Source organism: Bufo bufo, chromosome 10 (genome assembly GCF_905171765.1).
Source record: "Bufo bufo chromosome 10, aBufBuf1.1, whole genome shotgun sequence".
In the NCBI taxonomy this organism is placed as follows: Eukaryota; Metazoa; Chordata; class Amphibia; order Anura; family Bufonidae; genus Bufo; species Bufo bufo.
Window position 1 is genome coordinate 33,647,185 of NC_053398.1, and position 13,937 is coordinate 33,661,121.

At 46.9% G+C, this 13,937-nt stretch overlaps 1 protein-coding gene across 1 annotated transcript in view; it reads right to left on the reverse strand.

Annotated features, from left to right (window-relative positions):
* The window catches only part of PTDSS2 (phosphatidylserine synthase 2), a 78,406-nt gene extending 72,415 nt beyond the window's left edge, over positions 1 to 5,991 (reverse strand). Inside the window, exon 1 of the mRNA XM_040409875.1 lies at positions 5,700 to 5,991. Within this exon, the coding sequence (XP_040265809.1) occupies positions 5,700 to 5,881 (182 nt within the window). The 5' untranslated portion in view covers positions 5,882 to 5,991. The remainder of the gene's footprint in view (positions 1 to 5,699) is intronic.
* Positions 5,992 to 13,937: the final 7,946 nt, after the last annotated feature.

Here is a 13,937-nt window from a genome sequence, read left to right on the forward strand (position 1 = left end):
CAGGGCACATGAATAATACAGGACGCTAATCCCCAGGGAAGCCTTCTAGACCATCAGATGACAACCCCCATCATTCACAGCAATCAATGCAGTTGTAGTTTACCTAAACATAGAAAGCTGCAGCCTCCATCCCAGAACAGGACCTTGTTCACCATGTCCGGGAGCCATCTGGCCACCGCATCAGAGGTTACCCGCAGGGGAATTGGACTTCAAGGTCATAGACCCGGGGCTTTCGGCACATGCCTCAAGCTGGCTCGGAATACCACTTTAAGGGTCCATTTACATGTCCGCAATTTCGTTCCGCATTTTGCGGACCCGTTCATTTCTACGATGTGCTGCCCGGATCCGGAATTGCGGATCCGTACTTCCGGGTCCGCAATTCCGTTCCCGAAAAAAATAGAACATGTCCTATTCTTGTCCGCAATTGCGGACAACAATAGGCATTTTCTATTAAGTGCCGGCGATGTCCGTGTTTTGCGGCTCCGCAAAACACACACGGACGTGTAAATGGACCCTAAAGGGGTTGCCTTATCTGAGACATTGGTGTATAATATCGCTAGGAAATGCCACCAATGTCAGATCGGGACACCCAAAGTGAGCAGAGGCGCATGCGCGGCCACCCCCTATTCATTGCTATGGGACTGCTGGCTTAGCTTTCTCCAGCAGTCCCATAGAAATGAATGGAGCGGTGTCTGTGCCTGTGCGGTGAGCTCCCCATTAGCTTCTATGGGACTTCCAAAAACAGCCAAGTGCGCTCAGCTATTTTCAGAACTTCAACAGAAATTAATGAAGAGCATGCAGCGCATGCGCAGAGCACTCTCCTTCATTTTCAGCAGCCCGTTCAGGAGATTGGTTGGTCCAGCACCTGACATTGGTGGTATATCCTATCCTCAGGAGAGGTCAGAAATCCCATCAGCAGCGGTATGACCCCCGGCACCCCTGCCGATCTGCTGTATGCCCCAAACCGAGAACGAAAAGTACACAGCTCCATGAGCGGGACCCCACCAATCTGATATTGATGGCCTATCGTAAGGACAAGTCATCAGTAACTAAAGGGGTATTCCAGTTATTACAATTTATCCTGCATCTACAGGACAGTGGATAACTACTAAATAGGTGGGGGTCTTACTGATGGGTCCCACACTGATCACAAGATCAGGACCCCTTAGCCCTCAAACGCCCTGGAAACAAACCGCAGGATCGAGCATGCGAACTGCCACTCCATTAATTTCTATGGGGAGATAGCCAAGACTTCAACAAAATGGAACAGCATTGCGCATGCCCGATCAGCTACTCCATTCCTTTCAAGGGGTACAGGGTACTCGTTCTCGTGATCAGTGAGGGTTCCATGTAGAAGTTATTCCCTATCCTGTAGATATGAGAACTTCTAACCCCTGGTCATCAGAGACAGCTAAGGCTTCCAACCTAGAGCTCCACACCCCTGGTCCTCAGGAACAGCTAAGGCCTCTTTCACACGGGCGTTGCGGGAAAAGGTGCGGGTGCGTTGCGGGAACATGCGTGATTTTTCCGCGCGAGTGCAAAACATTGTAATGCGTTTTGCACTCGCGCGAGATAAAACGCGCATGTTTGGTACCCAAACCCGAACTTCTTCACAAAAGTTCTGGTTGGGGTTAGGTGTTCTGTAGATTGTATTATTTTCCCTTATAACATGGTTATAAGGGAAAATAATAGCATTCTGAATACAGAATGCATAGTACAATAGGGCTGGAGGGGTTAAAAAAAATATAAAATAATTTAACTCACCTTAATCCACTTGCTCGCGCAGCCGGCATCTCTTCTGTCTTCTTTTTTGCTGTGTGCAGGAAAAGGACCTGTGGTGACGTCACTCCGGTCATCACATGGTCCATCACATGATCCATCACCATGGTAAAAGATCATGTGACGGACCATGTGATGACCGGAGTGACGTCACCACAGGTCCTTTTCCTGCACACAGCAAAAAAGACGACAGAAGAGAAGCCGGCTGCACGAGCAAGTGGATTAAGGCGAGTTTAATTTTTTTTTTTAACCCCTCCAGCGCTATTGTACTATGCATTCTGTATTCAGAATGCTATTATTTTCCCTTACAACCATGTTATAAGAGAAAATAATAATGATCGGGCCCCCATCCCGATCGTCTCCCAGCAACCGTGCGTGAAAATCGCACCGCATCCGCACTTGCTTGCAGATGCTTGCGATTTTCACGCAACCCCTATTCATTTCTATGGGGCCTGCGTTATGTGAAAAACGCACAAAGAGGAGCATGCTGCGATTTTCACTCAACGCACAGGTGATGCGTGAAAAATCACCGCTCGTGTGCACAGCCCCATAGAAATGAATGGGTCAGAATTCAGTGCGGGTGCAATGCGTTCAACTCACGCATCGCATCCGCGCGGAAATCTCGCCCGTGTGAAAGGGGCCTAAGGCTTCCAACCTAGAGCTCCACACCCTGGTCCTCAAGGACGGTTGAGGCTTTTAACCTAGAGCTCCTCACCCCCCCGATCCTCAAGGACAGCTGAGGCTTTCAACTTACAGATCCTCACCCTTGAACCAAGGGAGGCTGAGCCTTCCAACAACTAGAATACCCTTTAACCTCCAGAGAACTTTTTTTTAAAATCACTGGAATTTTGAGCTTTCCTTGTTTTATTTAAAAAATTATCAGATTTTACATAATGCTAAAGAACGCAGACCTAAGAACATTGGCTAAAAAGGCTTTCTAAAACCCGTGCCAGCATATGACTGCAGTTTTGGCCAGAACTTTTTCCTGGCACTTGGTGCTATGGCAGAGAGAGAGAGACTGAACACTACTACTGCCAGGTGTGAACGGAGAGCAACAGGCTCCAATGTTCCTTCTAGAAGGCACGTCACAATCACAGAATGCACTGAAAGCCTGACCTGTAAATTGACTCCAAAGTCACAGGAGGACACCATGGATGGTAGGCTGCAGGGTGAAGATTTTATCTCGCCTTTATTTGCCTTCATGCACCGTTCTCAGCAATTTGCATCCTGATACAAGTCAGTAACGTGCTGCACGTGCCAGGAGGAGCTCTACGGAAAATAGTGCATACACCTGGAGGACGCGGCAATACAGGATGATGATCTGGACGAGAAATCCAGCCAGTCATCCGTCCATCAATGCTCATCTACATAAGGCCTCATGTAGCCAGGTCCGTTTCGATTCGCAAACCACGGATCTACAAAATACGTATACAGTCCGTGTGCAAGCCGCACTTTTCTCACTCCCATCAGTAGAAAGGACTATTCTCCTCTGAAAAGAATAAGACATCATCCCCACGGATCCACAAAAAAAAAAAAAAAAATACAGAAGTCTGCATGGTCCCATAGAAACAAATGGGTCAGTGGGCTGTCTGCAAAAAATGCGGACACATATGAACGTGGGACAAACACGGATGTCTTCAGCTGCCAAGTGCACATGTGACAGGTGAACCAGTGTCATAGTGCACTTGGCAGCTGAAGACATCTGTGTTGGTCCCATGGTCATATGTGCCGGCATGGCTGAGAAAAATGAAGTTTTAAAATATGCAGTTGCAGAGAGAGCAGAACCTCTAGGTGTAATGGCAACGCCCCCGTTGCTCCTAGAGGCTCGTTTGCATATAATAAACCATAATTTTTCTCAGCAATGCGGACACATATGGACATGGGACCAACACAGGTGTCTTCAGCTGCCAAGCACACATATAACAGGTCAGCCAGTGTCATAGGTACAAAACTGCTGACAGATGCCCTTTAAAGTGAAGTGGTCAGTCACTTATTAACCCAGTCTGCGGTATTAGCCACATTAAGGAGGACCTCTCACCTCTCCTGACATATCTGTTGTAGTAATTACTTGCATTCCCCATGAAATAACAATTCTGGAGCATCTACTCTTATGAATCTTCGCTGTGCGGTTACTCTGTTATTCCTACCAGAAGCTTACGAAAGAATTGCCAACTGGGTGTTACCAGTGAGGGGTGCGTCCCTGCACAGTCTGACACTACCCAGTCAGTGCTGGCAGTGTCAAAAACAGTTCAGGGACACACCCCAACTGGTAACACCTAGCTGGATCACCATTGCAAACTGCTGGTAGGTCAATTCATAACTTCTAGAAGGAATAATAAAGGAACAGACCCTCCAGGATTATTACCAGTAGTTACAAAACCAGATCTGACAGGAGGAGAGGTGACAAAAGGTCCTCTTTAAATAGACTGCAAAAGTCTGGCAGAAATCCAGGGGTCGGCCTCTTCGTGCACCTGCCCCTATATATACACAAACCCAGGCGGTAACTTTCCGCTGCGTATGAACAGCTTCAGCCCACACCTGCACTTGGCATCACCACCTCTATGCCTTGCACAAGTACGGGCATAGTGCCATGACGTAGTCTTAGGAGAGACTCTAGGTTACTTCACATAAAAGATCCATCTACAAAACACACATTGCAGGCAGGAGACCAGCCCGGACCTCTGGCTACATACAGCATAGTAATATACGTATATCTTCTGACATGTCTGAGAAGATTATCACAGGTGGTCGATTCGCCCACTGCCTCCAAAAAATAAAAATATACTATAGTTTTCCAAGGTTTAGGTGGTCTACAGAGCACCACGCAACCTTCTCCGAGTTGAAGGACCCCACCAATGGCATCAAAGTGCAGGGGCATTACCCAAATGTATAAACCGTAGACAAAAACACCAACATTGCAGATAAAGAACCTCAAGCAAGGATTCCGACCTAGAGCTCCTCACCCTTGGTCCTCAGGGGCTGCTGAGGCTTCCAACCTACAGAAACTCATTCCCGAATCTCAAGGATGGCTAAGCACTCCAAACCTGGGCTCCTCACCCCTAGTCCTCAGGGACGGCTGAGGTTTTCAGCCTTGAGATGCTCACCCCTGGCCCTCAGGGACGGCTGAGGTTTCCAACCAACGCTCCTCAAGGACGGCTGAGGTTTCCAACCAACGCTCCTCATCCCTGGTCCTCAAGGACGGCTGAGGTTTCCAACCAACGCTCCTCATCCCTGGTCCTCAAGGACGGCTAAGGATTCCAACTTAGAGCTCCTAATACCTGGTCCTAAGGATTCCAACTTAGAGCTCCTAATACCTGGTCCTAAGGATTCCAACTTAGAGCTCCTAATACCTGGTCCTCAGGAACAGGTAATGATTCCAACCTAGAGCTCCTCACCCCTGCTCCTCAGGGACAGCTATGCACACATTCTTCATATCCTTGTAGACCACCGTGTAACTCTGCCATCCTAAGCGGGTAACAATGAGAGCATGCACCACTAATGAGTCGTCATAAAGAAGCCATTCATCTCTTCTGTCCTAATGGACTGGGGGGGGGGGCACTGAACATAGCCGGCCACATGCAGCGCCCACGACATGTACACCCAGTATTTAGGCTCTACCTGGGCGTGCGATCACCATCGCTCGGACCTACCACCTGTGTTGCTATGGTTACAACCCAACCCTGGTTAAAACAATAGGGGGTTTTCAAGATTTCCCATGTGTTGCACTGAACCTCAGCAGAGCATGCTGGGAGTTGTAGTCTCTCCACCACTGAAAAGCCACAGCCATTAGGCCAGACCTAAACAGAGGGGCTAGCACTTAGTAGGTCCCACTGAGGCATGATGGGAGTTGTAGTACTACAGCAAGTCAACAGGTTCAGCTGGCCTAAGCATTACTCTAGCGGGACGGGCTGCCGGCTCACCAGAAGAAAGTGTTGGTGCCGTCATCAAACACTTCGGACTCGGTGGTGCTCCTGGACGTCTCCCCGCGGTGCGGGGACTTGGCGGCCGGGTATCTGCTTCTAACTTCCGCCTCCTCCCAGCACTGTCCGTCCAGGGAGGACTTCCTAGTAGCGGCTCCCTTCCTGCCTTCATGGCGTATCATGGCTAAGGAGCTCCCGTCTGCTGGAAACTCTCCCACTCACTGACCGGGGGAGGGGGAGGAGCGGCCGAGGGAATCACGCTTTCGCCCCACCACGTGGGTCGGGGGCACGTGACCGCGAGACGTCGGCTGCCCTGACAGCCGGCTGGACGAGGCCGCTCAGTCGTTGCTAAGGGGCGGGGTTTGGGGGGGGATCACGCTAGGCAGAGTTGGGTCCGTCACGCATGCGCTGTCCGCGGTGCTGAAGCCTGGCGCTTCCAGTCATTGTAGTTGCTGCTCATGGGGTCGGGGTGATATGAAGTCGCATCAAAGTGTTCTGCCGCCATGTGTGGCCTGAAAGGAGGGAGAGTGTTACTACAAAGGAACTTCTAGTGGGGTTTCATTGCGCCTTTTGGGCCCTGTTCATATCTGTGTCAGAGAAGGTATTGCAGGATTATGGGCAGCGAGATTTTGCTGTGAATTTGATGCAGATTTTGCATTGCAAAGGGGTTTCAAATTTGCACCGCACTGCAAAACCATGGCGTATTCGCCCTGTGTGAACGTACCCTAACGAAACTAAACGGCACCCGACACACTCCATTGACTTAAGGGGCTCCAGTCAGAATCAGAACTTGTAGCTCCGGGCCCCAATCCTAAATTACGGGCCCTCACCCATCATGCTTTGTTTACAGTACTGGTCTCCGCATTTGGAGAGGTGAGACCTTATGGGCCCCCTCCGGGAGCTGGGGCCAGGTGCACCCTCTGCACCCCTTATAGTTATAGGGTGCCCCCTCTGCACCCCTTATAGTTATGGTGTGAACCCTCTGCACCCCTTATAGTTATAGGGTGCCCCCTCTGCTCCCCTTATAGTTATAGGATGAACCCTCTGCACCCCTTATAGTTATAGGGTGCCCCCTCTGCACCCCTTATAGTTATAGGATGAACCCTCTGCACCCCTTATAGTTATAGGATGAACCCTCTGCACCTCTTATAGTTATGGTGTGAACCCTCTGCACCCCTTATAGTTATAGGGTGCCCCCTCTGCTCCCCTTATAGTTATGGTGTGAACCCTCTGCACCCCTTATAGTTATAGGGTGCCCCCTCTGCTCCCCTTATAGTTATAGGATGAACCCTCTGCACCCCTTATAGTTATAGGGTGCCCCCTCTGCACCCCTTATAGTTATGGTGTGAACCCTCTGCACCCCTTATAGTTATAGGGTGCCCCCTCTGCTCCCCTTATAGTTATGGTGTGAACCCTCTGCACCCCTTATAGTTATAGGGTGCCCCCTCTGCTCCCCTTATAGTTATAGGATGAACCCTCTGCACCCCTTATAGTTATAGGATGAACCCTCTGCACCTCTTATTATAGTTATAGGGTAAATCCTCTGCACCTATTATAGTTATGGGATGAACCCTCTGCACCTCTTAAAGCTATGGAGTAAATCCTCTGCACCCCTTATAGTTATAGGGTAAATCCTATGGGGTGAACCCTCTGCACCTCTTATCGTTATGGAGGAAACCCTCTGCACCCTTTATAGTAATGGGATGAACCCTCTGCACCCCTTATAGTTATGGAGTAAATCCTCTGCACCTCTTATAGTTGAAGGGTGAACCCTCTGCACCCTTTATAGTTATGGGATGAACCCTCTGCACCCTTTATAGTAATGGGGTGAACCCTCTGCACCCCTTATAGTTATGGGATGAACCCTCTGCACCCCTTATAGTTATGGGATGAACCCTCTGCACCCTTTATAGTAATGGGGTGAACCCTCTGCACCCCTTATAGTTATGGGGTGAACCCTCTGCACCCCTTATAGTTATAGGGTAAATCCTCTGCACCCCTTATAGTTATAGGGTAAATCCTCTGCACCTCTTATAGTTATGGGATGAAGCCTCTGCACCCCTTATAGTTATAGGGTAAATCCTCTGCACCTCTTATAGTTATGGGATGAAGCCTCTGCACCCCTTATAGTTATAGGGTAAATCCTCTGCACCTCTTATAGTTATGGGATGAAGCCTCTGCACCCCTTATAGTTATAGGGTAAATCCTCTGCACCCCTTATAGTTATAGGGTAAATCCTCTGCACCCCTTATAGTTATGGGATGAAGCCTCTGCACCCCTTATAGTTAAAGGTAAATCCTCTGCACCCCTTATAGTTATAGGGTAAATCCTCTGCACCCCTTATAGTTATAGGGTAAATCCTCTGCACCCCTTATAGTTATGGGATGAAGCCTCTGCACCCCTTATAGTTATAGGGTAAATCCTCTGCACCCCTTATAGTTATGGGGTAAATCCTCTGCACCCCTTATAGTTATGGGATGAAGCCTCTGCACCCCTTGAAGTTATAGGGTAAATCCTCTGCACCTCTTATAGTTATGGGGTAAATCCTCTGCACCCCTTATAGTTATGGGATGAAGCCTCTGCACCCCTTATAGTTATAGGGTAAATCCTCTGCACCTCTTATAGTTATGGGGTAAATCCTCTGCACCCCTTATAGTTATGGGGTAAATCCTCTGCACCCCTTATAGTTATAGGGTAAATCCTCTGCACCCCTTATAGTTATGGGGTAAATCCTCTGCACCCCTTATAGTTATGGGATGAAGCCTCTGCACCCCTTATAGTTATAGGGTAAATCCTCTGCACCTCTTATAGTTATGGGGTAAATCCTCTGCACCCCTTATAGTTATGGGATGAAGCCTCTGCACCCCTTATAGTTATAGGGTAAATCCTCTGCACCTCTTATAGTTATGGGGTAAATCCTTTGCACCCCTTATAGTTATGGGGTAAATCCTCTGCACCCCTTATAGTTATGGGGTAAATCCTCTGCACCCCTTATAGTTATGGGGTAAATCCTCTGCACCTCTTATAGTTATAGGGTAAATCCTCTGCACCCCTTATAGTTATAGGTTAAATCCTCTGCACCCCTTATAGTTATGGGGTAAATCCTCTGCACCCCTTATAGTTATAGGGTAAATCCTCTGCACCCCTTATAGTTATGGGGTAAATCCTCTGCACCTCTTATAGTTATGGGGTAAATCCTCTGCACCCCTTATAGTTATAGGGTAAATCCTCTGCACCCCTTATAGTTATGGGGTAAATCCTTCGCACCTCTTATAGTTATGGGGTAAATCCTCTGCACCCCTTATAGTTATGGGGTAAATCCTCTGCACCTCTTATAGTTATAGCCCGGGCTCCTTTTGTATTTTGATAAAAAATAGAGCTGCATACTGCACAAAAGGGAGGTCATTGCCGATGGAGGGTCTGAGCAGATCCGCAAACATAGACTTATTAAAGGGGTTGTCCGACATTTTGATATTGATGGCCAGGGGCAGATTGGCCATAGACCTTACAGGGAAATTTCCCAGTGGGCCGATGCCCAGGGGGCCGCCTGGGCTCTCCTCACGGCCGGCCAGTGGAAGTGTTTGGGGATGTATTTTGTGCTGCTGGCAGTATTTTGTAATGATTGCGGTATTTGGCTGCTGGGGTGGTATAATGTGCCACAATAGGGTATTGCTGGCCCTGCCTTCCATCAGTTAGTTTGGTCCCGACTACAAAACGGGCCCACTTTTAGTATTTTTTCCAGGGCCACTTTAAGTTCCCAGTCCGTGCCTGTTGATGGCCTATCCTTGGGTTTGGTGGGGGTCCTATTCCCAGAGCTTCTGCCGATCAGCGGTTTGAGGAGGCCGCGGCGCTCCATATATGGGATAGCGGCTGTGCTTGGTATTGTAATCACATAAAAAATAGTCCTTTTTGGATGGTCGCTGCCATCCTTGTTCTTTTTATGGTGTTCATTTCAGTCATCTGGAGTTTATTCCAGCTTCCCCCCGTGACTCTTAGGGGTCACGCACATGACCGTGTTTTTGTCCGCAGACGATATTCATTTTTTTGCGGGTCGGATGAGGACCCATTCACTTTAACCACCTCAGCCCCCAGTGCTTAAACACCCTGAAAGACCAGGCCACTTTTTACACTTCTGACCTACACTACTTTCACCATTTATTGCTCGGTCATGCAACTTACCACCCAAATGAATTTTACCTCCTTTTCTTCTCACTAATAGAGCTTTCATTTGGTGGTATTTCATTGCTGCTGACATTTTTACTTTTTTTGTTATTAATCGAAATTTAACGATTTTTTTGCAAAAAAATGACATTTTTCACTTTCAGTTGTAAAATTTTGCAAAAAAAATGACATCCATATATAAATTTTGCTCTAAATTTATTGTTCTACATGTCTTTGATAAAAAAAAAATGTTTGGGTAAAAAAAAAATGGTTTGGGTAAAAGTTATAGCGTTTACAAACTATGGTACAAAAATGTGAATTTCCGCTTTTTGAAGCAGCTCTGACTTTCTGAGCACCTGTCATGTTTCCTGAGGTTCTACAATGGCCAGACAGTACAAACACCCCACAAATGACCCCATTTCGGAAAGTACACACCCTAAGGTATTCGCTGATGGGCATAGTGAGTTCATAGAACTTTTTATTTTTTGTCACAAGTTAGCGGAAAATGATGATTTTTTTTTTTGATTTTTTTTTCTTACAAAGTCTCATATTCCACTAACTTGTGACAAAAAATAAAAACTTCCATGAACTCACTATGCCCATCACGAAATACCTTGGGGTCTCTTCTTTCCAAAATGGGGTCACTTGTGGGGTAGTTATACTGCCCTGGCATTCTAGGGGCCCAAATGTGTGGTAAGGAGTTTGAAATCAAATTCTGTAAAAACTGACCAGTGAAATCCGAAAGGTGCTCTTTGGAATGTGGGCCCCTTTGCCCACCTAGGCTGCAAAAAAGTGTCACACATCTGGTATCTCCGTATTCAGTAGAAGTTGGGGAATGTGTTTTGGGGTGTCATTTTACATATACCCATGCTGGGTGAGATAAATATCTTGGTCAAATGCCAACTTTGTATAAAAAAAATGGGAAAAGTTGTCTTTTGCCAAGATATTTCTCTCACCCAGCATGGGTATATGTAAAAAGACACCCCAAAACACATTCCCCAACTTCTCCTGAATACGGAGATACCAGATGTGTGACACTTTTTTGCAGCCTAGGTGGGCAAAGGGGCCCATATTCCAAAGAGCACCTTTCGGATTTCACTCGTCATTTTTTACAGAATTTGATTTCAAACTCCTTACCACACATTTGGGCCCCTAGAATGCCAGGGCAGTATAACTACCCCACAAGTGACCCCATTTTGGAAAGAAGAGACCCCAAGGTATTCGCTGATGGGCATAGTGAGTTCATGGAAGTTTTTATTTTTTGTCACAAGTTAGTGGAATATGAGACTTTGTATGAAAAAAAAAAATATATAAAAAAAATCATCATTTTCCACTAACTTGTGACAAAAAATAAAAAATTCTAGGAACTCGCCATGCCCCTCACGGAATACCTTGGGGTGTCTTCTTTCCAAAATGGGGTCACTTGTGGGGTAGTTATACTGCCCTGGCATTTTCCAGGGGCCCTAATGTGTGGTAAGTAGGTAAATGACCAGTGAAATCCAAAAGGTGCTCTTTGGAATATGGGCCCCTTTGCCCACCTAGGCTGCAAAAAAGTGCCACACATGTGGTATCTCCGTACTCAGGAGAAGTTGGGGAATGTGTTTTGGGGTGTCTTTTTACATATACCCATGCTGGGTGAGAGAAATATCTTGGCAAAAGACAACTTTTCCCATTTTTTTATACAAAGTTGGCATTTGACCAAGATATTTATCTCACCCAGCATGGGTATATGTAAAATGACACCCCAAAACACATTCCCCACCTTCTCCTGAGTACGGAGATACCAGATGTGTGACACTTTTTTGCAGCCTAGGTGGGCAAAGGGGCCCATATTCCAAAGAGCACCTTTCGGATTTCACTGGTCATTTTTTACAGAATTTGATTTCAAACTCCTTACCACACATTTGGGCCCCTAAAATACCAGGGCATTATACCTACCCCACAAGTGACCCCATTTTGGAAAGAATAGACCCCAAGGTATTCGCTGATGGGCATAGTGAGTTCATGGAAGTTTTTATTTTTTGTCACAAGTTAGTGGAATATGAGACTTTGTATGAAAAAAAAAAAATAAAAAAAAATCATCATTTTCCACTAACTTGTGACAAAAAATAAAAAATTCTAGGAACTCGCCATGCCCCTCACGGAATACCTTGGGGTGTCTTCTTTCCAAAATGGGGTCACTTGTGGGGTAGTTATACTGCCCTGGCATTTTCCAGGGGCCCTAATGTGTGGTAAGTAGGTAAATGACCAGTGAAATCCGAAAGGTGCTCTTTGGAATATGGGCCCCTTTGCCCACCTAGGCTGCAAAAAAGTGTCACACATCTGGTATCTCCGTACTCGGGAGAAGTTGGGGAATGTGTTTTGGGGTGTCTTTTTACATATACCCATGCTGGGTGAGAGAAATATCTTGGCAAAAGACAACTTTTCCCATTTTTTTATACAAAGTTGGCATTTGACCAAGATATTTATCTCACCCAGCATGGGTATATGTAAAAAGACACCCCAAAACACATTCCCCAACTTCTCCTGAGTACGGCGATACCAGATGTGTGACACTTTTTTGCAGCCTAGATGCGCAAAGGGGCCCAAATTCCTTTTAGGAGGGCATTTTTAGACATTTGGATACCAGACTTCTTCTCACGCTTTGGGGCCCCTAGAATGCCAGGGCAGTATAAATACCCCACATGTGACCCCATTTTGGAAAGAAGACACCCCAAGGTATTCAATGAGGGGCATGGCGAGTTCATAGAAATTTTTTTTTTTTGGCACAAGTTAGCGGAAATTGATATTTTTTATTTTTTTCTCACAAAGTCTCCCGTTCCGCTAACTTGGGACAAAAATTTCAATCTTTCATGGACTCAATATGCCCCTCACGGAATACCTGGGGGTGTCTTCTTTCCGAAATGGGGTCACATGTGGGGTATTTATACTGCCCTGGCATTCTAGGGGCCCTAAAGCGTGAGAAGAAGTCTGGAATATAAATGTCTAAAAAATTTTACGCATTTGGATTCCGTGAGGGGTATGGTGAGTTCATGTGAGATTTAATTTTTTGTCACAAGTTAGTGGAATATGAGACTTTGTAAGAAAAAAAAATAATAATTCCGCTAACTTGGGCCAAAAAAATGTCTGAATGGAGCCTTACAGGGGGGTGATCAATGACAGGGGGGTTGATCAATGACAGGGGGGTGATCAATGACAGGGGGGTGATCAATGATAGGGGGGTGATCAATGACAGGGGGGTGATCAATGACAGGGGGGTGATCAATGACAGGGGGGTGATCAATGACAGGGGGGTGATCAATGACAGGGGTGGTGATCAATGACAGGGGTGGTGATCAATGACAGGGGGGTGATCAGGGAGTCTATATGGGGTGATAACCACAGTCATTTATCACGCCCGTGTAAGGCTTCATTCAGACGTCCGGATGCGTTTTGCGGATCCGATCCATCCATCAGTGGATCCGTAAAAATCATGCGGACGTCTGAATGGAGCTTTACAGGGGGGTGATCAATGACAGGGGGGTAATCAATGACAGGGGGGTGATCAGGGAGTCTATATGGGGTGATCACCACAGTCAATGATCATGCCCCTGTAAGGCTTCATTCAGACGTCCGGATGCGTTTTGCGGATCCGATCCATCTATCAGTGGATCCGTAAAAATCATGCGGACGTCTGAATGGAGCTTTACAGGGGGGTAATCAATGACAGGGGGGTGATCAGGGAGTCTATATGGGGTGATAACCACAGTCATTGATCATGCCCCTGTAAGGCTTCATTCAGACGTCCGGATGCGTTTTGCGGATCCGATCCATCTATCAGTGGATCCGTAAAAATCATGCGGACGTCTGAATGGAGCTTTACAGGGGGGTGATCAATGACAGGGGGGTAATCAATGACAGGGGGGTGATCAGGGAGTCTATATGGGGTGATCACCACAGTCATTGATCATGCCCCTGTAAGGCTTCATTCAGACGTCCGGATGCGTTTTGCGGATCCGATCCATCTATCAGTGGATCCGTAAAAATCATGCGGACATCTGAATGGAGCTTTACAGGGGGGTGATCAGGGAGTCTATA